Source organism: Pezoporus flaviventris, unplaced genomic scaffold (assembly GCF_033815535.1).
Source record: "Pezoporus flaviventris isolate CSIRO_AGI_PZ_B2104156 unplaced genomic scaffold, CSIRO_AGI_Pfla_v1 ptg000007l, whole genome shotgun sequence".
Lineage (NCBI taxonomy): Eukaryota > Metazoa > Chordata > Aves > Psittaciformes > Psittacidae > Pezoporus > Pezoporus flaviventris.
In genome coordinates this window covers 44,442,765-44,467,046 of record NW_026892555.1, presented here as the reverse complement: position 1 = coordinate 44,467,046, position 24,282 = coordinate 44,442,765, and the positions used below count along the sequence as shown (strand labels likewise).

General features: G+C 42.3%; 1 protein-coding gene across 1 annotated transcript; it reads left to right on the top strand.

Annotated features, from left to right (window-relative positions):
• Positions 1–232: 232 nt before the first annotated feature.
• Positions 233–23,291, top strand: DSG2 (desmoglein 2). Its single transcript, XM_061448600.1, has 15 exons — positions 233–492; positions 7,144–7,179; positions 8,067–8,201; positions 9,447–9,605; positions 9,859–10,003; positions 11,216–11,376; positions 12,189–12,323; positions 12,469–12,654; positions 13,611–13,870; positions 14,876–15,018; positions 15,651–15,878; positions 16,730–16,960; positions 17,973–18,101; positions 19,181–19,521; positions 21,606–23,291. Exons 1-15 carry the CDS (start codon positions 448–450, stop codon positions 22,614–22,616), a joined length of 3,345 nt encoding a protein of 1,114 aa, XP_061304584.1. The 5' UTR covers positions 233–447; the 3' UTR covers positions 22,617–23,291.
• The last annotated feature ends 991 nt before the right edge of the window (positions 23,292–24,282 follow it).

Here is a 24,282-nt window from a genome sequence, read left to right as displayed (position 1 = left end):
CGTTTGATTCCCTCTCCCCCTCCCCCATCAATAACTCCTTACATCGGTCGGGTATCAGAGCTACTTTGACTGCTTCCTACTGGCTGCAGCTCGCTTTTCTTGGGGGAGGGGAAATAAACCCCAAACTTTGAGAGCCCTGCCGGAACCGCGGCCGGTCCCCGACGGGCTGCTCCGGCAGCACCGCCGCTGCCCTTAGCACCCCCAGAAGGCACCCGCGGGCGGAGCTCGGCGGGGCGGTGGATGGGGGCTCCCGCCGCGGTCAGGACGAGGCGGGCGCGGCTGGGGCGGGCCAGGCATCACCTGCCCCCTCCCGGCTCGGCGCTGCTCGATACACTCCGCCCACCCGTGGCTACTTGTTCGCCCCACGACAGGCCGCCTCCATTTCCACTCGTGGGGCGCCCGCAGAGCTGACCCCTTCCCGGACAGAACGCGGAGGGCACGGCGGCCATGTCGCGGGACCCCGCCGCGGCGGCGCGGCTGCTGGCGCTGCTGGTGAGTCCGGGGACCGGGGGCACAAGGGAGGTGCTGCGCAGGGAGCGGCACCGGCGCCACCCGGCCCCGGCGCCGCGGAGCAGAGCTCTGCCCGTAGGGGGTGGTCAGCCGTCCCGCCGCCGGCTGCTTGGGGCTGGGAACAGGTTTTCTCCGTTGCTTTGGAAAGTAGAGAAAAGTGATGGTTGTTTGCTGTCCGAAAGCAGGCAAAGGCAGAAAAACCCGGTGCGAACGGTGTCAGGAATAGGTGGGGTTTTTCGAGACACCAGGAGGAACGGAAACGCAGTGAGGAGTTTGTATTGTTTCCGTCTTCGTGCTCAACATATTATCTGTGTTAATAGATTGCATTACCTTAGTGAAGAAATAGTACCATAAGGCAAAATGGGTCGTAAAGGTGAATTTAGTAGAATACCTTGTTGCTTTAGAGAAATTACACAAATTATTAATAATCCAAGACACTGCAGGCCTTGTCCTTCCCTGTCCTCACTCTTTAGCCGTCAGCCTTCAGGCTTTCCATTCTATGAAATACTTTTTCATGCTAAAAGCAAGCTGCAATTCATAACAAACTAAGAGCAAAACTCCTGATTTGTTTGATTTGGACTGATGGCTTCTATCTGATTCTAGATGCTTTTCAGGGAGCTCTCCTTCACATCTGTGGCGTTCCTTAGTTCTTCACTTTTCCAGGCTGGCAGAATGCCTGCAGAAGTCAGGCTGCCGCGGCTCTGATGAAGGTGAGGGTGGAGGCCAGGGCACAGGCTGCACTGGGAACCTGGGCAGGTTTCAGGAATGGCATACTGTATGGTCAGGCTGGCAGCTGCTGTGCATCAGGACCTTGCTTCTGGAGCTTGATACCCTGCAAAATCAGAGTTGCTAGCTGGAGACCTGTTGTCCCAGCTGACCCATAACTGATGTAGACTAGCAATTGGCCACAAGCTGTCCAGCAACAGTTAACCCTGGTCTTTGCAGAACACTGGGAGTTATGAATTGGTTGAAAAATGTTTTACCCTCGTTTTGCCCAAAAGACCAGTGGCAAGCATGCAGAGTGCTACTTGTACAGAACGTACCACTAATTCTTTCTGTAATACCTGAAGCCACACCATTGCCTGTTCTGGTGGGCTTGCACTCGCTCAGGATGCTGTTGGTTTTGGCTGAAGAGGAAAATCGTTTTCCTGAATCCTCATCATGCTCAGTCTCAGCTAAAGCTGGGACAGGGTACAGTATACTAAGAATGAAGTTGTTTTGGTGCTTAAATGCCTCATTGTTGGGTAGAATATTAGAGCAAATCAAGCAGCCTTGGTTGATGTCAGGAGAAAGGTGCTTATGGACTTTGCCTTTTTGGTTTGCTTGGTTTTTTTTTTCCTTAATCGGGACAAAGACATTCTTGTGGCAGAAGGTCTGGTTGCCCGTTTGAGAGCATCAAATTAGGGTCATTTATATCTTACGACATGCAGAGATAGCACTGATAACTTCAAAACCTTAAGGAACTACTGAAAGACAAAGCTAGCCTCAGGAGGTACCGTCTTCCCCAGGCATGTTCTGCCTTAGAATCATCGAGAACTGCTTTCCCGAGGTCCCTGCCTTCAACCCTTTTCCAGGTGTGTCTGGGCGTGCCGGACGATAGTGCACCCGTAGGGTTGGGCTCTACCTGGCATGTGTCCAGGTGTGCTCTCAGTGCCATGGGCATGGCTATTGAGGATTATTAGACTGGGAGGCTTCTCGATCATTTCTGAAGGGGGTGGACGTCACGTCTTCTAGAGAGGAAATGTTAGAACACTTCAGTGAACAGTTGACAGAGATTTATGAATCTTACTATGCGAATAACAAAACTGATTTTAATTCTCTGAATGTCTTCTTAGATTGTACTTCCTTGATGTTTGGAATATCAGACAGGGTATGATGAAATTCAGTCCAGAATCCATTAAATCACTATTGTAATGTCAGAGCCAGTAGCAATTTACTTTCAAAATTCATAGAAACAAGTTAAATTAAAAAAAAAAAACCACCAAAAACAAAGAAGCCAACATGAACCTCAGTGTTAGAACAAAGGTGAGATGATTCCAAGCAGCCTCACTTCTATCGCCAGTAACGTGTTGACACATGGTAAAAATATTTACAAGCATCTATGCACTGATTCAACAACTTAATATTGTTCCAAAAGCAGGGGGGAGGAAGGGGAAACCAGCACTATAGTGAGATATGAAATCAGGTTAGAAATACATAAGGTCTAGTATTTTATCGATCCTGTTGAACTAAAATGGTGTGTTATTTTGGACACAGGACTTCAGAATAAAGTGAATCCACCCAGGGGAGACTAGAGGAAGGCAAAAAATGGGATCTAAGTTTAGGTAATCCTGTTTTATGATTCCTAAAGTGAGATTAATGAACTGAGTACTGAGACAAGAAAGTGGGTAAGATGCATGGTAAGTTTTCAGATATATGAACAGTAATTGTGAAGAAAATGGAACTACACTGTTCAATGAGGGCATTATTAATGTGGCAAAGAGGGAAGTGTGGTTTGAGGCTAAGACATTTCAGTACAGGTGTTTGAATTTCTTTTATGGTAAATGGAGGTGCAGTGGATGCAGAATGCACCTGTGTGGTTGGATCGAATTGTGCTTTCGAAGCAGATCTTCAGTGTGTGGACCTGATCCCTCCTGGGTGAAACTGCTGAGAGATGCATCCGCCTGCTCGTGGGTGTTTGGTCTGTGGGACCAGGCTAATTCTAATCCGAGGTAAATACCACAAAACACAGGTCATGTAGTATTGCGTTCTCAGCAGCAACTGCTTTGCTCTACAAATCCTCTTGTGTTTGGTTTACAAACTAGATATAGCTACAGTCAGTGGAGCCTACAGAGAAATAGATGTGAGCTGTCTTTGGGGCAAGTTGAACTGCTGTTTGTCTGCATTGGCTATATTCCTGGTAATTATAACAGAAGTTTGGGCACTTAGTGTTCCTTTAGACGTGCAGATTGGTATGCCTGTCCTGGGTTCAGCAGTAGCAGTCATGTTTCTCCTCCTTGGTAGCTGGTGTAGTGCAGTGTTTTGACTTTCGGCTCGGGAACAGAGCTGATAGAGATGTTTTGGTTTGGCCAAGGACTTTGTGAGCCTCATGCTCTGCCAGGGAGGAGGGGAAGCTGGGAGGAAGCAGAGACAGGATACCTGACCCAAACTGACCAAAGAGGTATTCCATTACCACAGCACGTCATGCCCAGGATGTAACTGGGAGTGAGCCGGAAGGGCTGGGAGACTGCAGGGTTGGAGGAGGTATCGGTCGGAGCTTGGTCGGGCTTGGGGGGCGAGTTATCGGTCAGCGGGTGGTGAGGTGTTGTATTCTGTTCCCTTGTTATTTCCTTTATCATTATTATCATTGGTGGTAGCAGTAGTGATTTGTGTTATACCTTAGTTACTAAACTGTTCTTATCTCAACCCGTGGGAGTTGCATTCTTTTGATTCTCCTCTCCGTCCCTCCGAGAGCAGGGGGAGGGCAAGAAAGGGGGGGGAAGTGAGCGAACGAATTACCTGACTGGGTTTAAACCACGACAATGCCTTAATCTGAAATTGGATCTCATCCAAACAGCAATATGATCAAATTGTAAAGAGCTAAAAATTAGGATAATAAAATGAGGGTAAAAATTGAAAAACACTTTCCATCTGTAAGACAATCTAGGCACTGCCTTAGGTTAGCTAGTGAGGCTTGGGGCCTCCATCCCTCTGTTTTAAGAACAGGTTATAAACAGTTGTCAGGAAGCACTTAGGTGTAGTTCACCTGCCTCAGGGCCAGAAGATGGTCTAGTCGATAACCTTGGATTGTCCTTTCAGCCTTTTTCCTGTAAGTGTGAAAGATCTTCACTTGCCCACTGTGTTCAGCACAAAACTGACTCAGAGGAGGTGTGAGATCCAAATTTCCTGACACAGCATATGTGAATGACCATGTTTATAGGACTTACTGTTCATAGAATCATAGAATGGTTGGGGTTGGAAAGGACCTTAAGATCATCTAGTTCCAACTAACCTGCCATGGGCAGGGATATCATACACTATGCTGTACATAGTGTAGCAAATACAGACACATACCTTCTTGCTTACTCAGTCGTTATCTTTAAAGTATAAAACTAAGCTGTGTGTTCAGAGTTTGTCCTTTAGTCATGTCCTGACTATACATGGACATGGATTTGGGCAAGAGCAGCGTTGATATATGTGGCAGTCACTCCCTTCTTTCTCCTCTCTCTTGCCTACTCCTGTTGCTTTCCTGTAGTGTCTCATTCCATTTTTATTACTTCAGGCCTTAGGTTTTCCACCTTGTTTTCTGTAACCACCCAGACACTTCTGACAATGCCTTCTCAGTTCTGTGTCATCAGTGAATGTCATCAACAGATGCCTAATTTTTGTGCCAAGGCTATGATCCACATCAGATGACAGGGCTTTCTTATTAAGCCAGTTAGAGAAGGCAGCTCTAGGATATTAAAAAAAGGGAAAATTCAGAATTCAACACCTGTTGGATACGTGACTTTTCACTTCTCCTTGAAGAAAATATCATTGAAAAGTGCTTTTCCCCTTTTTAATTTTTGGAACCTTTACAAATTTTCACTATAAATGCATGATTCCTTTATATCTTTGTTTCACATGTATTTATGCTTCTCAAATAAAATTGCCGTTCTTAAACACCTTTTGTAGATACCTTAGAAGTCCCGTATGAGATTACTTGTGGACTATAGATGAAAAAAGTACAAGAGCAAAAGTATTTTTTACTGTCTTAGCAATAAAACAATGTTTTGCAGCTGCTTTGCTACTAAGCAAAGTGATTTTTACTTTTAGTTATCTTAATCAAAAACTTTTCTGTTTATAATGACTAATGGGATTTTCTATGCTTCATACGCATCTCAGTGGAAGACCTGCTTATTCCTTAATTTCAGACACTTTTGATTATACTGCGGTTCTCAGGATTCCAATACCAGGAAAATTCTCACTTTGTGCCTCTTGTTTCCATTTGGTATTGAGTCAGAAACACTTTTCCCTTCAGTTTATCAGTAAGAACAAGCAAGAAAGGATGGTCACAATAACATCTTGCCAACTATTCACTTTCTGAAAGAGATGCAGCTTCTGTTGGAAAACCTTTTCTAGGAAACAAAATTCTGCTGTCACTCTTGCTGGTACAATCTCATTAATCATAGAAGTAAGTTTTTAAAATTTATTATAACTAATAAAACCAACTAAGACTACCAATATTCATGAAAACAACTTGGTCTGAGGTGTAAGAACCTGTAGCCCTCACAGTGCATATCTGTGAGGGATTTAGGGCTTGCTGATTTTTGTCTTCAGAATATGCATATTGGGAAAATAACCCTTTGGAAAAGAGTTGTGTTGTGCAAGTTGAAACAGCCTGCTACATTGCTCAATCCTGTCCACCGCATTGCTTGTTTGTGTGGGAAAGAGATAACATCTCAGGAGAAAAAAGAAGCCATCATCAATTCAGCAATCAAGGCTGAGTCAGAGGGGTGAATAGGGAGAGAACCCAGTCAACAGTCCAGAAACCAGTTAAAGAGAATATACAGAGATAATCCCTTACTTTTCAGTAGGAATTCACCTTTTCTGAGCTTGCTTTGCCATAGGCATTAGTGTTAAAAAAGAACCAATCAGTGAAGTAGTGAAATGTAGGTAGATGTGATAGTTGTGGAGAAGGATAACTGTATTCTGTATCTATACAAAGCTTATTATTTGTTGGTTTCAAGTGTTGTAATAACCTAATTTTTGATGTTATTGTTTCCCAGGGCTTGGTTTTGCACTTTAAGTTTTGCCCTCAGTTTTGTTACTTGCACAATCTTAGGCTCCTGGAGAGCAGAGGTAAACACAGGGTGTCTGGTAATTTAACTGAGGCTTCAGTTCCTTCCAGCCAGGATAAGGCACCTAGCTGGGGTGTTTAAGGGCGTGCATAGCTGTCCTGATCTATCCTGGTGCACCAAGAGATTGACAGTGCCAATACTGAATGCTGGTATGTAAGATTTTTGTCAGAGCAAGCGTGATTTGCTTGCCAGATGCCCATCTTTAAGTAAGGGATGTATGTATGTATTTATCCTTTCAGCAAGGGGCAAAGCAGAGAGCTGCTTCTGTCATGTATGCGTCAGCAGATGGTTTAATTAGTCCTTGCTTTTAAACATTATTTAAGCAGTTTTGTTCTTCTTCTAGCCCACCACAGCGGGTCTAATCCAGAGTTTGCCCAGAAGAGGGAGCTTCTCTAGAGTCTTTCTGGCAACCAGTGCTTAACTCGGTCAAAAATTCGTGACGTTTTGGAATAGTGAAACACTATTCAGCACTAAAAATGGTTGTTTAAAAATTATTGTAAAGTCTGAATTTATTGGAAAAACAGTTATTAATTACTTATTATATGTTTCCTGCTATTAATTGCTTATTAACCTTTTCCTGCCGGGAAAAAAAAAAGGGAAAACTTTAATTTTATAATTATAGTGTATATTTTTAATGTGAATGATTATGGGTGAATTTTGGAAGCTATTATGGGTAAATAGTAAAAATTTGTCTCGGTCAGATGCCCCTTTCCTTATGGCTTTGCTTTTCTTATGAGGAAGGTCACGTCAGGTAAGTTTTAATATTGCTAAAGTGACATAGAATTAATCATGATTATCATAACTTCCATTGCAGATCTGTTTGAATTACGGAAATGGACTCTATGTGAAGGTAGGAAATAATAGAAAACTGCTTTTCTTTATCAGTGCCTGAAAAATGGTTCTCTGAGCAAAGTGTCAAAGGTGTAACTTACTTCAGTTGATAAATATATTGATTTTTACCATTTTCCGAAACTATGAAAGCTGTGTAATAAATAATGAAATTAAAGGCAAAATGTAAGTGAATAGATTCCTACATCCATCAAACTGGGTGGTCTTCAACTTTGAGAAACTTCCCCTAACATAAAGTTTGCAGATATCTCTTTTTAACTCTGTGTAAATCAACTACTATTTTATGGAAGATGTTGAGGGGAAACATTTCCAGATGTTAATCTGGAAGTCAACAGGCACAGTAGGGACTAAGCTGGACAGAAGGATGAAGGGTGTAATACAGAGTAAGAATGAGGAGTAGTTGAGCGAGGAAAGCAGAAAGCAGACAGTGGATGGGTTGAGTGAATGTTTCATATATTCTGTTTTGGAGAGAAGATTGAGTAAGAAGCAGTATTGGTGGGATGGTAAACGGGGTAATAAGGCAGAAATGGTGGTTCAAAACAGCCTTAGTGCCAAACATCTTCCCACATCTGATGACAAGCATTTAAGTCTTCCAGAGCAGGTATATTTTCACCAACCCCTAGTCATGGGAACTTGCTGATGTATTTAAAGCCTGTCTTACCTAATTGTGCCTTGATGAAAAGACTAATATAGTTTTCCTCTTCAAACAGCTCGAGGAGTGTATAGCTCTTAGATTGTGGCTCAGAAAGCTAATGCTGCTCCATGATTTTGAAGTTACTAGCTATTGAAAGAGCAAAAGTTATTCAGAAGTCTAGGCTACAGCAGCAATAAAGCATTCACCTGAAATGGCTAAGTGTAATGCTGACATTCAACCTTGTTTCTTCACAGGTTTATAATCAAAATGGCAGGAGTGGCATGTTGTCTCATCACAACAGCCTAGTCAGACAGAAACGAGAATGGACAGTCCCTCCGGCTTTCATACGGGAAGAGGAAGACAATTCCTATAAGAATCCGATTGCTAGAGTAAGCCCAGAAAATAAATAGATGCAGAATACACATAAAAATAGAGACCACAAAAAAAAGTAAAATAAGGGTGTGGCTTCCATAAGCATATGCACACATGTTTATTTAATTTTAAAGGTCTGTTGAACGGCAGTTGAAGATTGGCTTATTTCCTTCTGTTTCCTTCCTTCAGCAAATGGGTTACTCTTGCAGCCCAGTTTGGCTCAGTCTCTCATCTTTCCTAATTACCAGTTTTTATCAGACTTTGGGGAATGCAATATCTTTGAGGTATTTTACTCCATCACCCCAATAGTTGAACTTGGCAAATGGGTCCCAAAACTGCTGGAAGTGATTGGGCAGAATGGAGCATGGTTATGCATGCCTAGTTTTTTTAGGGAACAGAGGTAAATATAACCAATGTGTTATCCTTTGTACAAGAGTGATATTCATTTGGTTCAGCACTAGTGTTGGAAGCTGAATTCACCGCACTTGTTATGAAGTACCACACCTTCAGCATATAAAGTAACTGCTGATGGTAGCAGGCTGTTACCCGCTGCTTGGGCTGCCCCTTGATGGTGATGCTGGTACTCCTTTTCCAGATGTTTCAGGTACTTGCTGACAGCAGAAGAGAGGAAGGCTATAATCTCTAGTCTATGCAGCCTCTTCTACCTGTTCCTCTCCAGGTCTCACCTTTCATGCTCTACACCATCACTTCCTCCAGTGCTGGGTACACTCATTAGCTTAGGTCCAACCTGCCTTTAAAAGTTGTTATATATTATTTTCAGGTTTTGCTCAAGTAACTTCAATTTCTCTTGCTCAGCTTATTGTTCAAGACTCTTTTTTTCCCCTTAGTCTTTCTCCACATTTTGTTTACTCCCATCTGCTTGGTCAGTTTCCTTCTTTTTCCTTGACTTCAGATTTTCATCTTATCACAGTGGTTTTCCAGCCTTTCCTTGCACTTGCATCCTATCCCGCTCTCTGTGTACAAGCAGTTACATTTTTCTTGTCCCACAAACCTCTCCACGCCATGGTACCCAACTGCTGCACTAGCTATCATCTTCCTCATCTCCCTGCAGCAGATCCTCAAACAGAACATGCAGCTCTTCCTGCATTCATCTCAACATCTTCACATTCAAAGATGTGCAGGGAAATGTGTTTAATGTTTATTATTGTTTGTCCTTTACAAAAATACCAACAGTATTTTCTTTGAATTTTTAAATGTGGTTTTATTTACTTATGCTATTTAATCTATTATATTCCTGCTAGATACATTCTGATCTTGAAGATACAGGGATAGTGGTAACTTATACTATATCTGGTCAAGGAGTAACAGAACCCCCTTACGGATTATTTGTTATTAATGGGAAGACTGGAGACTTGAACATAACAGGAAGGGTTGACAGAGAAAAGACTCCAATGCTGCTTGTAAGTTGAGTAGTAACTTTTTTTCCTTATAAGTGTCCTCCTATCCATTTTTATTTGTTTTGTTTGGACGTGTTTGCTTCATTTATTTTTAATGTTCCTGGATATTTGTCTCTGTACACATGTTGATATTTATAAACATATTACATATGCTTACATAATGCTTAGATTTATATATATTTATTTCACATGTGTATTTATATATACTACAGTCACCTACTGGATTTTCTTATTGTTTCTGTCTGTATTATTTCAGCTCAGAGGTCACGCACTGGATAAAACTGGAGCAAAACTAGAAGAGCCAATAGACCTCCCAATTAAAATTGTGGATATAAATGACAATTTTCCAGTGTTTTCCCATGAAGTTTTTGTTGGTTCAGTTGAAGAATTAAGTGAAACAGGTGACAATATTTTAAGAATTGTTTTTTTCATTCAGCTTTTTCCAACACATACAAGGGTGCAAGTTGCTGTTTTCAGCAGCACATCTGCAGTGACAAGGATATATTCTCATGCTTGCATAGGCCAGGTTATCCATGTATGAATGCAAGTTTTTATTCAGGGCTAAGCTATATGGTGTGACTAGGGGAAAGCATTCACATAAAGACAACAGAGAAGATGTCCTCTTATGATGTCTTTGGTTTGGTATCAAAGTTACTGCAAATCCAGGAACCAGAGTCCTTCATCGGCAGTTTCATGAGAAATGTAGTCTACCCTTTGGCATAGCAATTGCAGCTGATTTGAGAGGGACTCTACTCTGACATGCTCCTGGAAAGCCCTGCTTTATCTATTGTCTGGGGAGGTACTTCACTGTTAAGTGCATATGGCTGTGACCTAACTTTCAAAGAATGAGTTAGTGGCTGTTTTCCTGTTGATGTCAATAGATATAAGAGCAACAGATCGCTTCCCAGGAGACAAGAAAAAACAGAATAAACCAATTTAATATATAGCTGACATTGAAATGGACACAGTGACATGGTAATCTGAAAAAAAAATCAAATTCTTGACCATACACTTGGCTGAGGTATTGAGTTCCCTCAGCGTTCTTCAAGTCAGTAGCAGCCATAAAGTAATTGCCCTTTATCTGAATTCCAGCTACTGTTCAAACTTGGGCACTGGACACTAAGGTACACCCTTTCCCAAAGGATTGCATTGTGGAGCCACTGTGTATTTTGAATGAAGTTACTGGAAGGCATCAATATGGAGCAATTGTTTTAATAAAACTCAGGTAGAGGATTCAGTAATGCTCCCTTCAGAACAGTGTGCGAGGGAAATGTAACCACTTGTTCAAAACCATTTTCTTTCTTCTCTGTATATCTACAGTTTTCTGTCAGAATTTTTGAGAGAATTCAGCCTGTTTAAATCTCGTGCGCTGAATTCTGTGAATTACAGATGTGTGGATACAATCCTTTTGTTTGCTTAGAAGGGTATACTTTTAACATATGTACTGTTTGGATTTTCGGAACACTTCTATTCATTAAATAAGTAAAGGCAAGAGCATCAGAAAATCATGCAGTGCATCCTGACAATCTTGTAATTGGACACCTTGAAAAAAAAAATACTTCACAGTGCATGGCAGTATAAACAAATACTGTGTTTTGTTTGTTTTTTTCCAGGTACAATTGTACTAAGGATAAACGCCACAGATGCAGATGAGCCAAATAACCTAAATTCCAAAATTGCTTTCAGGATTGTTTCCCAAAGCCCTAGTGCTGCATTCAGTATGGATAAGGATACTGGCGTGGTTCGAGTAGCAAAAATAAACCTTGACAGAGAGGTAAAAAAACCCTCCCAGTTTTAATCTGTGAACAGCAGTCTTCAAATGGCTCTGTTGCCACCTTCAGCGCTGCCTGCTGAAGTGAAGGACTGGCCCTCTTGCCTTCTTTCACCTCCCTTGGATTAAAGCCTTGTCTGGCTGATTTGTGTTTTTCAGGAACTGGGGAGTAGTGTGTGTGATGGAATGAAGGTTGTATTCCCTCTGTCACCTCCCTAGCATATTGCCAGACCCAATGGCCATTGCTTTCTGTTTCCCATACAGCCAGGGCAGCAGTTACATGAAGCAAGGGGTTGTTTCTTCCTGCTGGAGAGCTCCTGGCAAAGACAGTCCAGATCACTATCTGCAAAACTGCTGATTGTATCTAGAGTTTTTGTAGCCTGCTGTGCAAATTGAGGTACAAATAATTATGATGGTCACTGCTGTGAGACAGCATTGAAAGCCACATATTATGAGCAACTTCATCTGAGCTTGCATGAATTTTGACTGGCCAGCAGATGGTGATCTGGACGTTAGCTCTGCAGCTGAGGACAACGTCTCTGCCTCTAGCCCTGACTGCAGGTATCATTGGTCCTGTTCCTGAATTTCTTTCATTTGTCACCTAAGTAAAGTCTTGCATGTGGGGAATATGCAGTAGTCTGAAATCCTTTTCAAAGCCTCAGCAGAGCCTGCCAAGGTAGTTGAGCTTGAGATTTACTACTGGCTAGAAAGGAGTTATAATTGACCATGAGAGGGATTATGAAAATGTGATAGTGATAATACAGCTAAGGATTTTTTTTTTTGCCCTCTTTAAACAAGTTTTCTTATTGTGGCAGACACAAAGTAGCTATTCATTGGTGGTGGAAGCAAAAGACCGTGGTGGTGAAGTAGGTGGGAATGCTGCAACGTGTTCTTTAGAAATCAAGATTTTGGATGTCAATGACAACCTGCCTGTGGTTGAAAGCAGCACAGTAAGTAGATTTATCACAGTATTTGGCATGTTGCTATACTTGCCAGTATCCCATTGCTTAATACAAGGCTGTGCAGACTTTCTTGCACTAGTAGAATGAGGTAAATAATGACATCTTCTTAAAGTAGAGTGGTTTTCATTTGCAGTTTGAAGGAAGCATTGAAGAAAACAGAGCAAATGTGGAAATTCTGCGAATAAAAGTATTTGACAAAGATGAAGAGTTTTCTGATAACTGGCTGGCAAACTTTTCATTTGTTTCTGGCAATGAAGGTGGTTTTTTTCGTATAGTAACAGATACCCAAACAAATGAAGGAGTTTTGACTGTTGTGAAGGTTAGTATATTCTTTAGAGAGTCTTCTTTAACTAGTAGAACCATTTATTCTCTTTAAGTTGACATACAAATTATTTATATTCCGTCGGTACGTAAACTGTAAATTTACACAGTAGACACTCCTCCTTTGGCATGTTCTGTGTTGGTGTATTAAGTAATTGTGTGCAAAATAATGATTTTGTCCAGCATTGTGTGTGATCTCAAATAAATACATCTAGTGGGGTAGAAGTCCCCAAACTTTCTGTGTTGTTTGGGCAACGGTGCTAACGATTATGCTGTAAACTTTCCCATGTATTTTCTCTCCTTGATGATCTCAGTTTCAACTTCTTTATTTCCAATGGCCACAGATAATGTTGCAGGCAACACCTATGCCGTGTCATGGGCTACAGATTATTTTATGGATTTCCATAAATTGAAATTATGAAAGTATTTTCTATACATCAAAATTTCCATTTTATGAGTTTCACTCCTCTTTAGTCCACAAGCATTGAAGCATAGTGCCCTTTTTTTTTCACTCTGTTCTGTTATCTGAAACCTGGTAATTGTAAAAAAAAAATTTATATGCATTATTAAGTAAATTAATTGGTTAAAAACCAAAACCAAACAGCCCACAGAACAAAAAAACAAGGAAAAAAATCCCCAAAATTTAAAATTGGAAAAGACAGGTAATATGGAGCGCTGGAAGTAAAGACAGAATATGTGGGTAAGACTCATCGCACCTTCCATAAATTAGTTTAAATTAAAATAATCTAAAGACATACCTATGGTGCTATCCATTAAAAACAAGAGTAACCTTCCTACTATAGTACTTTGAAGCATTATCTATTAAGAGTAACATGTTAGCCATCAGTATTACTTAAATAGCATTATTTAAATATTAAATGTCTGAATGTTGTCTAGATATCACATTCTGTCAGATTTAGAGTGTGTTGTTTTTTGGTTTTCTTACTGCTTTAGGAGCTGGATTATGAAACCATGCAGAGCCTGAACTTGGGCATTGTTGTTACAAACAAAGCAGAATTCCACAAATCGATTAAACACAATTATAAAGCACAAACAATTCCAATCAAAATCAATGTGATTAATGTGCGGGAAGGCCCTGTATTCCCTGGTGGCACAAAAATTATTGAAGCAAGTGAGAAACTGCAGATAAAACAGGTTATCGGACAGTATCAAGCCTATGATGAAGACACTGGAAAACCAAGCAAGCAAATTATGTAAGAATCTTTTTATAATCGTCATAACTGTGTCAGAAAACATATCTTACTGTAAGAACATGTATATTGAACTGTGATAATTTCAAAGGCAGTCATAGAATCAGAACAGTTTGGGTTGGAAGGGACCTTCAAATGTCACCTAGTCCAACCCCTTATGTAATGAGCAGGGACATCTTCAGCTAAAACCACATCCAGCCTGGCTTTCAATGTCTCCAGGGCAGTTGTTTTCTATTATGTGTAATTCACATCTAGAACAGTATTATAATCATCTTCAGTATTCAGTTATGCAGAAAATAGCTGATGTGAAAATCCTACTTTTTTTCTTGCACATGGTGGGACATGAGTGTTTGGGCTGAAGTTGTCTGTGCTTCCATGCTGTTTGCTGTGCCTATCTACTTTTGAGAGTAGATTTACTCATCTGATTTCATCATCTGCAGAAACATTAGGAAGAAATAAGCAGAAGCATCTAGCAATCAGACAGAAAGGGTGTAAAGTCCACCAGTCTGTGTGTGTGTGCTTAGATTTTGAATCATAGCTCTTCAACTGTGGTAGTTGACCCACCACCATGGCTTTTACAAGTGGTGCACACCAGCAGAGGTTCATACCCAACACTGGTCCCCTCTCCCCCATGACTGTAATACAGTCTCTCTCAGACAGCTGCTGCTCAGCTTTTGCTGAGAGCAGGGATGAAGGGCGAGAGGATGATGACCAGCAGTGCAGCTCCCTTCCCCTGCTCCATTCTTGCTCCTTGAGTCTACTTTTTATAATGCCTCCACACCTAAATCCTGGCTCTAGAGAGAAAAGCAAGTTTCAACATTTAGGATAGGTTTATAACCTTAGGTTTATAGTTGAAACCAATTTCAGTGGCAGGAGCATCAGACCTCAAACCTAGGGATTTGGTCTCTGCTGTAAACAAAGAGTAAGTGTACTGTGAAGCTGCTTTTCACACTGATGGTTGTTATCCTCATTATAAATGTGTACATCTTTATATGTGATTTTAATCAGATACATGAAGGGAAGAGATACAGCAAACTGGATCACAGTAGACTCAGTGACAGGTGAAATCCGGCTTGCTAAAGAACTTGATTATGAATCGCCTCATGTAGTGAATGGTACCTACACTATCACCATGTTGGGTGTAACTACTGGTAAGTTGAGAGGGTTTTGTTTTCATGATAATCAGTTTGTTTAGGCTTTAGTTTGCCTTTCTACAACTGTAGTGTGTGTAACCTCCCTATCTTTAATTACCTAAAAGTTAGGTGCCTAGTGCTCTATATTTGGAGGAGAGACATGGGCAACTCCCTGAAGCAGAATGAACCTTGGAATGGGTTCCCAAGGTATCTGTTTCTCTTCTTTGACTACATGGAGGTGAACTTTTGCAACAAGTTTTGCAGAGACCAAGTCTGATAGGAGCATCCCTTGTCAAGGTGGAAATTACCGGTATCTCTATGTACTAATGAGCAGACTTCAGAGTCCTGAGTTTTCTTGAATGCTAAGTAAGGATTCCCCGAACTTCTTGTGTATCTAATCAGAATTCTCTGCATGTTGCTGTGTAACCCTGCACAGGAAATACTTTCTTTTAAGTTAAAATAGTAAACTCGCTTGCCTTCAGAAAAACTTTGTCAATATGTTTATTAATATTAGGAATGAAATACATAAGCTCCAGGGAGAACTCTTTCAACTTACTTAAGCAGTGTTTGTGTGAAAATACGAAGGCTGTCTCAGTTGAAGTTTTTGGACTTTCAAATCAATATAAATTTTTCATATTTTAAAATCTTAGATCTTCCCAAGAAAACAGTCACCGGCACAGTCGTTATTCAAGTTAAAGATGAGAATGATAACTGCCCTGTTATTGTGAACCCTGTGCAAACTGTGTGTTCAGATGCAAAATCAGTTGGTGTTACAGCTAATGATTTGGATGGTTACCCAAACAGTGATCCCTTCAGCTTTACTGTCATTGATGAGCCAGAAGGGACAGCAGATAACTGGATAATTGGATTCGGCAATGGTAAGCAAATATATTTTTAATTACTTTTAGCTCTTTAGAGTCCTACTGTTGTAGTTTGTTAATTTCAGTCAAACTGACAGTTTGGCTGATCCAGACCAAAAAGACCTATATATAGAGTCAGGCATGAAAACACATAACTTGGTGTTCTGCTTCCTTCTTTCTAATGGCTGTAAAAGCACAGTCATGTCTTCCAGAGCTTGATGCCTTCCCTCAGTTGGACCATCTTTGCCTAGCTTGATGACCCATATGTGGTAACCAGGATTTCAGGAGTAGTGCTGGGCTCAAGCCATTCCACAAAAATCATGCAGTGACTGAGGATGATTTTTGTTAAGCTTGGCAATAGGGTTGTGTTGCTGGCTGCAGTTGCCCTAACTTTTGATTATTATTTTCATTCATGTGGGCATCTCTTGCTTAGTTGTGTCCTTGACATGACTTGGCCACAGGAGCAGGTAGTGTGTTGGCTCCCTGGTTTCTGGCTGTGGCCTCAACAGATTAACCTGAAGACTGAAGCTGTGTTTTTGAGAATTCAGCCTCTACCTATCCAGATGACATGACATATATAGGCAATAAGGCTGCCTTCCATGATAAATACTCTGGTGGTCTGAAACTCTTCACAATTTTCTGAGACTGTAAGTGAGGACGGCTTCTTTGTTGCCAGCATGAATTAGTTGATAAGAGCACATATGCTGTAGCAGCAGCTGATCAAACTTAATTCCATTGCATTAGCTGGACTTACCTAGAGTGGGTTTGTTGGGAGGCTGTGGAGGTTTTATTTCCCTTAGTTTACAGGAATCAACTTTTTCTCCACTCATTTCTTGTCTTTTCTTCTTTAACTCCCCCTTCTTCCTCAGGCACCAGCATACAGCTGGTACCACAAAACCTGAAGCTGGGCAGAACTAAAGTTCCCATCCTAATAAAGGATTACCAAGGGTTGAGCTGTGCTCAGACACAGTCTCTGCAACTGACTGTTTGTAAATGTGCGGACGACGGCGTATGCAGGGAGAAGTTTATTGGCGCTCAGTCAGTGGGTCTGGGACCAGGAGCGGTTGCACTGATCATCTTGGCATTTTTACTTTTGCTGCGTAAGTAATCCTTTCTTACTATCTCGCAAGCGCTGTAATTATGGTCTGCAAGGCATCAGGAAAGAAACAGTCCAGCCCCTGGGTTTCATCATCTTGATATCTACTCTGTGTAAACTCATAGTCTGTGTGAAGTCATGGCAGAGGCCCAACCAATTTTGGTAACATCAGCATTTCGCCCTCAAAGGATTACAAGCTGGGCATTTTAAAATTAATATGTACAACTTTAATGTTTGTCTGTGGCGCTGTAAATAACAATTGGGGAAGCAGTAAGGAGTCCTGTCAGTGTTCCTACACATCTCCATGTGAAGCCTATCTCTTCCCACTCAAACCGCAGCACTCTCTCTACTCTTCCTCACTGCAGACCCCGGTCTGGTGCCTTGCTCTGGGCAGCATGTGACATTGCTCTTTGAGGCAAAATTGAAGCTTGAAAGTAAGAGAAGAATGCTTGTAGTCAGGGTATGGCCATGTATACCAATGATATATTTAAAATGGCAGTAATATATTGCTTGTACTGGTAGCAGTCTCTCTGTGGCAAAACAAAGTTCATGCCACACAAATACGCTCTGTTCTTGAAACTGGATTGTTTTGAGTTTCCCAGGCAACATTCCAGACATGTCATAGGAGTGGTGAGGTGGAATTTACATGACACCATGTCGTTATCTAGCAGTAAAAGAACAGGAGGAGTTAGAAGTGCTGAGGTTGTACAGTGATATTTAGGGCTTGGTATATGAGATTATCTATAGAAGTGTAGCTGTGCACATGCGTGATCATCTGCAGGATTGAGGCCCTGACAGGTTAATTGTCAGTTTACCCTTTAGGAAACCAGCCTGACATATGTTTCTAGGAAATACCTTGAATATCTGATAACCTGTCTTCAGTCTTTATCTGCCCTCATACTGATCACTAGCTCATTACATTTAGGTATGGGAGCTGGCCAAACTTTGGTACTGGCTATTAGTATGCTTTGATCCTGTAATCACATAGTTAATGGCAAACTTCTGTTTCCCCATAGTTGTTCCACTGTTACTGCTCCTGTGTCCCTGTGGCTCAGGAGCAAAGGGATTTGCTGCAATTCCAGACTACAGTGAGGCAATGTTGCGTCAGTGGAACAGTGAAGGAGCAGCTCCCGAGGAGAAGGCATGTATCCCTAATAGCATTTTTCTTTGATTTCTATCCAAGTGTTCAGTTCAGCTCCTAGCACCTCTTTCACGTAATGGGCTGCTGTTTCAAAGCTGTACAGCAGATTTTAACCACACATGAACATTAATTAAAATTAACCCTGTGAGCCTCAGTGAAGGGTGGGTGGAAAGTGAATTCCACCAGCAGAAAAAAAACACCATAGCTTTTAAATAGTAAAGCGAAAGCAACCAAGCAAATCTTGTTGGTATCCTAATAGGAGATAAGAGTGTGAGAAAAGCATCGATGCTGTAAAGAGTGAAGCATTTGTATTTGGAAGCATGGAATGTTCTGGACTCCTTTGGGAGCATGGTAAAGCAGCAGTTTAAAGTTTTGGGCTGCATTTTAAATTATTTCCCTATGTATTTGCCTTCTTAAACAGAGGAAATTCTCAATTAAAAAGAAAAAAAGAAAAAGGCAGAAAAAAGTGCAGATCATTAGAGGGAACAGGGAACGCCGAGAGAAGTTTGCCCTTTGTTTTTATGCTACAAAATCCTGTTTTCAAAAAAAGGGCATGACACTGGCGTGCTTCTGCACAATAATAAAGAAACGGAAGGTAAAAGACCTGGGGTCAGTGCTCACACCAAATTCTTGTTAAAGACAACAGGGAAGCCAAACTGGTAGAAAAGAAGGGCCTGGCAGCACCATAGAGGCAGCAGGCAGCTCACATTCCCCCAGTTTGTGTCTGAGGAAAGCTGGGCAGAGTCTTTCTTGGAAAAGCTGAGCTCCCTGGAATTTTGCAAGTCGTTTTTAGTGTTTTGAGTTTTTTTCCCTGCTTTCATTCCCAACCCTTTCAAGAAAACAATGATCTATAGAAATACTTCCATGATCCTCCTTGGGAACGCAGTTGTGGAAGCTGCACCCTGGTTCAGGAAGCCTTTTACTCTTTGCAGCAACATGTATTAAGTGCGAATTCAAACAAGTCATAAAACTGCATCCTCCCAGGTTCCACCCAGCCCCGCTGCTGGTTTGGTGAGTTCCATGTGCTCACTTGACAGCACAGCTTTCATGTCGCATTCTAATTTGTGTTATTTATGTAGCCAGTGCTAAGCTTCATCCCACCCACTGGACTGGGGAACTCCAGAGGAGCAACCGGCGGAGCAGTAACAGCAGCGACAGCAGCAGCAGGAATGAGTGGAGAGGGAAGTGCAGCAGGAGGAGGCAGCTCTGCTTCTCATGTAAGAGAGCACTGCACCACTATTACCAAGGAAAGATGGGAAGAGCAAAGACATCTCCTTTCTGGTGCTGAGTATGGAGCCATGGCAGCTGGAGGGGCTGAAGGCATGGCAGGTGTAGAAGGCAAGACGGTGATGGCTGGAGGAGGAGTTGCAGTGGGAGCAACAGGAGCCATGAAAGAAGAATTTTTAAGAGACTACTTCAATGACGTAAGCATATGAGCCAAAAATAACAGTATTTTGATATTTACACTTACCATTGTGAAACACAGATTAAGTGGGTATTTGTGTATATATATATATATATAAGCAGTCCTGATACAGTGGCCAATATTGTGTGCATGTGGAGTTGGGGGCATTAAGGATTTTTGGATTAGGCTGACGTGTGGGACTTGGAGCATGATAATGCTCAGTCTTGTAGCACTGGGTGCTTATAAGGTCTCTCACAGCTTCCTGAGGGAGGTACTTGGGAATGGGATCCAGAGTATTCAGCAATGACCAAGCAGCCCCTTGCCCAGGAAGAAGCCATGAGAGAGACTACGTGATCTAAAACTCAGGGATTTAAGTGTGTTAAACGGGCCTGTTGGGAGGCGTCTGTGACTCATGATGAGTCACAGCTACAAACTTCACCATGAGGCAGGTTTTTGAAAGATAAACCATAGATGTCATACAGGAGAGGGTGGGTCTGCATTTTCAAAGCAGCTGATGAAGTAAGTGATGCTGGACTTGTCTCTTTGCCCAACAGCCTGTGTGAAGGGCCATTCATCAGAAGCATATGAGGCACATGGTGCAGTCCCCTTTCTTCTGTTTTTTTTTTCTGGTGACCTAACCATTGACCACCAGTAGGCTATTCGTACTCACTGCAGCTATTCCTATTTGCATAACCACATCATTAGTCTTTATGCCAGTGAGTCCCTTATAGTGAAAGTTTCATTTCCGTGTGCCAGGGAGCATACAGATTGTCCATCACCTGTACAAACAAAGCATCTTCACACCCATAAGCATAGCTGGCTTATGATGGGGTTCTGCAGGGAGGTAGGTAGGTTTGAATCACCACCTCAGGCCAAGGAAGGATTTGAGCTGAAGACGCTTGTATATCTCCTGAGTGCTCTAGGTATTGGTTTTCTGGGTGAACAGATGCAACAGTAGCAGTTCCACTTTCCTTCTGCTCTTTCTGTTTCCTGATACTAAGGCATGCTTTAAGCATAGCTGCGTGCTGAAGTCCTGAAGCAGAGCTTAGTAAAGGTCATACTACTGCAGTCTTTAAAACTTCTGGAGACTAAAATATCTCAGGTTGTGATTCTCAGGGGGAGCCCAGACAAGTAACCAAACCAGGTAGTTTCAGATGTGTGCTGATCTTTGTAGGAGCATCTTGGGTAATGTGTCTTCTTCCGGGATCGAATGCAGAGAAACATACAGAGTCAATTTGGGTCTAGGTATATACCACATTTTACAGATGCCTGAGCTAATGTGCACTCTAAAACCTCAGATGTGGCAGAAAAGTGGTTCTCAGCACAAGCCAGCAACCATATTAGGTAGACCTGGTTCAGCAGGCCCAGGGGATTTGTCTGTCTTCACTCCTGAAACTAGAGCTGTGCAAGCATGTACACAAATACTTGGGCTAGTGCTGGCAGCAGCTCCATTGTGAATGCTGCTGTCAGGCTGAGCTGGCCCTGGGAGAGCTATAGTGTGAACCTGTAAGCCCTCATTATTCCAGCGTGGCCTGCATAGAGCCTAAAAATTTATGTTCCCATACTTATCGAGCCATTTAACTTTGTGGTTTGTTTGCTTTTGAGCTCCTTGGGTGTGATCCTAGCAGATTATGCTAGTGAAAAGGGCCATGGCAGGTGATAGCATGTCAGCATGTACTCATTATGTGTGCGTTTAAATGTTAAGATACTCTTGGGCATGGTTTTGGCACTCTCCCACAAACACCTAGTTAGAGGTGAAGTTCACTTACTGAACCAAAAAAAAGCCATCTCTTTGTGAAGATGGAGCAGTATCACAAATGGCACAGTTCCTGGTAAGAATAGCAGCAGATGGTGACAGTAACATAAGTTTTCCATTTAATCTCAGATTTTTCTTCTCATCAAATGTACTGTCAAGTTCAGACTAACTTCAGAAAAGCCAAAAGCACTTTTAGGTACTGCCTTTACTTGGTTGATGGGTTCTGCGAGTTCAGTTAAATTTCCTTTTTTTGTAACCTCTTTGACCAAGCATTCCTGATCTTCAAATTTATTAAGTCTCGAGCTGACATTAATCAACTTCTGCTTGCTTTTGTTTTCTGTCTGTAGAAAGCTGTCTCTTTTGCGGATGAAGATGAAACCCAAGCTGCAAATGACTGTCTCCTGGTTTATTCCCAGGGAGAGTCAGGCTCCCCCCATGGCTCCATCGGCTGCTGCAGCTTTATTGAGGGCGATCTTGACGACCACTTCCTTGATGATTTAGGAGACAAATTTAAGACTCTAGCAGAAATATGCATAGGCAGACACATCAACATGAAAGACAGTAGCTCCAGGAATGAGTCAGGTTTCAGTCTTAATGACTCAAAGTCACAGTTCTTAGATCAGCAGAATGCTTCCAGCTTGGAACAAGCCTTTGCTTCAGGCAGCTGCTTCCAGCCTGCCCCACCAGTGCATGCAGGAGAAGACACCCTGTCCAAGGAGGTGGTCACAGAAACAACCTTTGCATCCTGCTCTGAGCAGCACGATGCCCAGCCCTTTCCCACTGCCCACTCTGAGACCAATTTCACCATGACAGAAATGTCCTATTCTGTAGGGGCTCCTGCCCGCTCGACCACTGTCTTTCTAGACCCTCAGTTTAAGGAGAACATAGTGGTGACAGAGAGAGTGCTGGCACCTGCGTCAAGCTTGAAGGGTATGGTGGAAATCCCCAATTTGCCACATGAAAGTAATGTGGCGGTTACAGAGAGGATGGTGAAATCCGAGGGTGCTGGGCCAGGACCGCTGACAGTTCAGGATCTCCCTGACTCAAAGTATGTTGTGGTGAGGGAGCGGGAGAGGGTGCTCGTGCCTGCTGCAGAGCAGGGCTCGCTCACATTCCCTGCTGGGGAAGGGGGCTGCAGTGTGGTCGTGAATGAAAGGGTGGTAACAGCCTCGGGGATGCAGAGCAGAGCCGAACAGGCAGCAGGTGCCGGCCCAGAAAGGCAAGACCACGTCTTGATCACAGACTCCTCGCTTAACCAGGTGGGCTCCAATGCAGAAGGGCCCCCTTCTGCCAGCGCCATACTGAGCAAGTCTTCCAGGGTCACCAAGTACAGCACAGTGCAGTACACTCGCTCCTAGCTTGGACCCTTGCAGGGGCGTCTGTGTCTGGCACTCTTGTGTCCACACGTGTCTTGCCTCAGGTGTTTTCTTGAGACCTGAATTTACTGGCGCTTTCAGAATGACACAGACTCACTTGCAGTAATTCATATGAATAAAGTTTATGACCAGGAAGTTAGTAAGGAAGTCTCCTGCTGTTATGCAAGATTGGCAGCAATGCTTTTGAAGCGGAAAGATGGGGGAAATACATTTGTTTTCCCCTTCGCTATTTTTGTAATTTTTTTTTATTACTCAGTGTAACAATAACACATAACCACAGCTGCATAATTAGGGGAGAACAGAAGTCTAAAATCTAGTGATGGACAGTAGCGTGCAAAGCACAAGCTAGGCTTCTGAACTGTCGTTTAGTGTGTAAGGAAGTTCTTTACTGTGAGGGTGGTGAGGCACTGGAACTGGCTGCCCAAAGAAATGATAAATGCTCTATGTGCAGCTGTGTTCAAGGCCAGGTTGGACAGAGCCTTGGATGACATGGTCTAGTGTGAGGCATCCGTTCCCATAGCAGGGGGTTAGAACTAGATGAACTTACGGTTCTTTCCAACCCTGACTGCTCTGTGATTCTGTATGTGCTGAAGTCACCCCTAAGGGGCATCAGTTTCTCATTGAATTTTGCCATCTATTACCTTGTGGGCCAGGGAAGCTCCTGAGCTACAGCTGCTAAGAAGCCGCTCCTTCATTAGAAGCACAGGCCAGCAAAGCCTGTACATCCTCAGTTGCTTTCCTGGATGTCACAACCTTGGGTTATCAGTGTACCTTAAGCAATCAGTACTTGCATATTAGCACAGGGATTAAAAAGAGCAAGTAGTAAAAAAGCTGAGAATGCAAATTTTTTGGTACCTCGATGTAAAAATTCCATTACTTTGCTCTAGGCTGATATGACAAGTAAGCATTTGCATTGTCTAGTTTTTCACTGGTTCTTTTGGCCTATTAACAAGGTATGAGAAACAGCCAAACCTTACATTAGCTTTAGAACTAAACATTCACCTGGTGGCTTTGCTATCAAAGTTTATGGCTCTTAGACACGTGTAGGATCTGATTTACAAGTGGAGTTAACTAAGTGACTTGAATTCTGTCTGTGATCTCACAGATACAAGAACAGAAATACAGTGTGATGTGTGTGCGTGTGTGAGGTTCTGCTGGCTCCAGTACCAGAGCTCAAGTGACCTCTGTAGTGCCATATAATGGCAGCTTTCCTTAGCTCTGACAAGGCAAGATAAAGCCCCCCTATGTCTGCAACACTTAAGATCACTTTTGTTTCCATGTCCTTTATGTGATAAAAACTGAAGACAGTACTGCACTGTTTGGCAGTATATGTATATATGCACATGTAAATATTGATATGCAGCCTGAAACATTTTAAAGTGTATTTTGTTAAGGAAAAACTGTCATACACTCCTCATGTTTTTGCAGAGTAGGAAGTACTTTAGACCAGGTATTGGTACTGTGTTTATCTTATACCTGTAAAATCAGCAAGCTGGTCATATGGTACTGCAAAGCCCTTGTACCTGCAGAACTTCCTGGCTTTCTCCATCTCTCCTGGAATTTTTCTGCAGCTGCAGTGTTGTTTTTCACTGATGTGTTTTGCCTTTGACTGGAAGTGCTTTCAGAGTATTTGATTTTACTGATAAAG

Bases quoted from the DNA above. Each gene is read 5' to 3' on its own strand.
- DSG2 (XM_061448600.1), top strand. From the start codon at position 448: ATGTCGCGGGACCCCGCCGCGGCGGCGCGGCTGCTGGCGCTGCTG. The intron at 493-7,143 runs GTGAGTCCGGGG...CTTCCATTGCAG, and splicing joins CGCGGCTGCTGGCGCTGCTG to ATCTGTTTGAATTACGGAAA. The intron at 10,004-11,215 runs GTGACAATATTT...GTTTTTTTCCAG, and splicing joins TGAAGAATTAAGTGAAACAG to GTACAATTGTACTAAGGATA.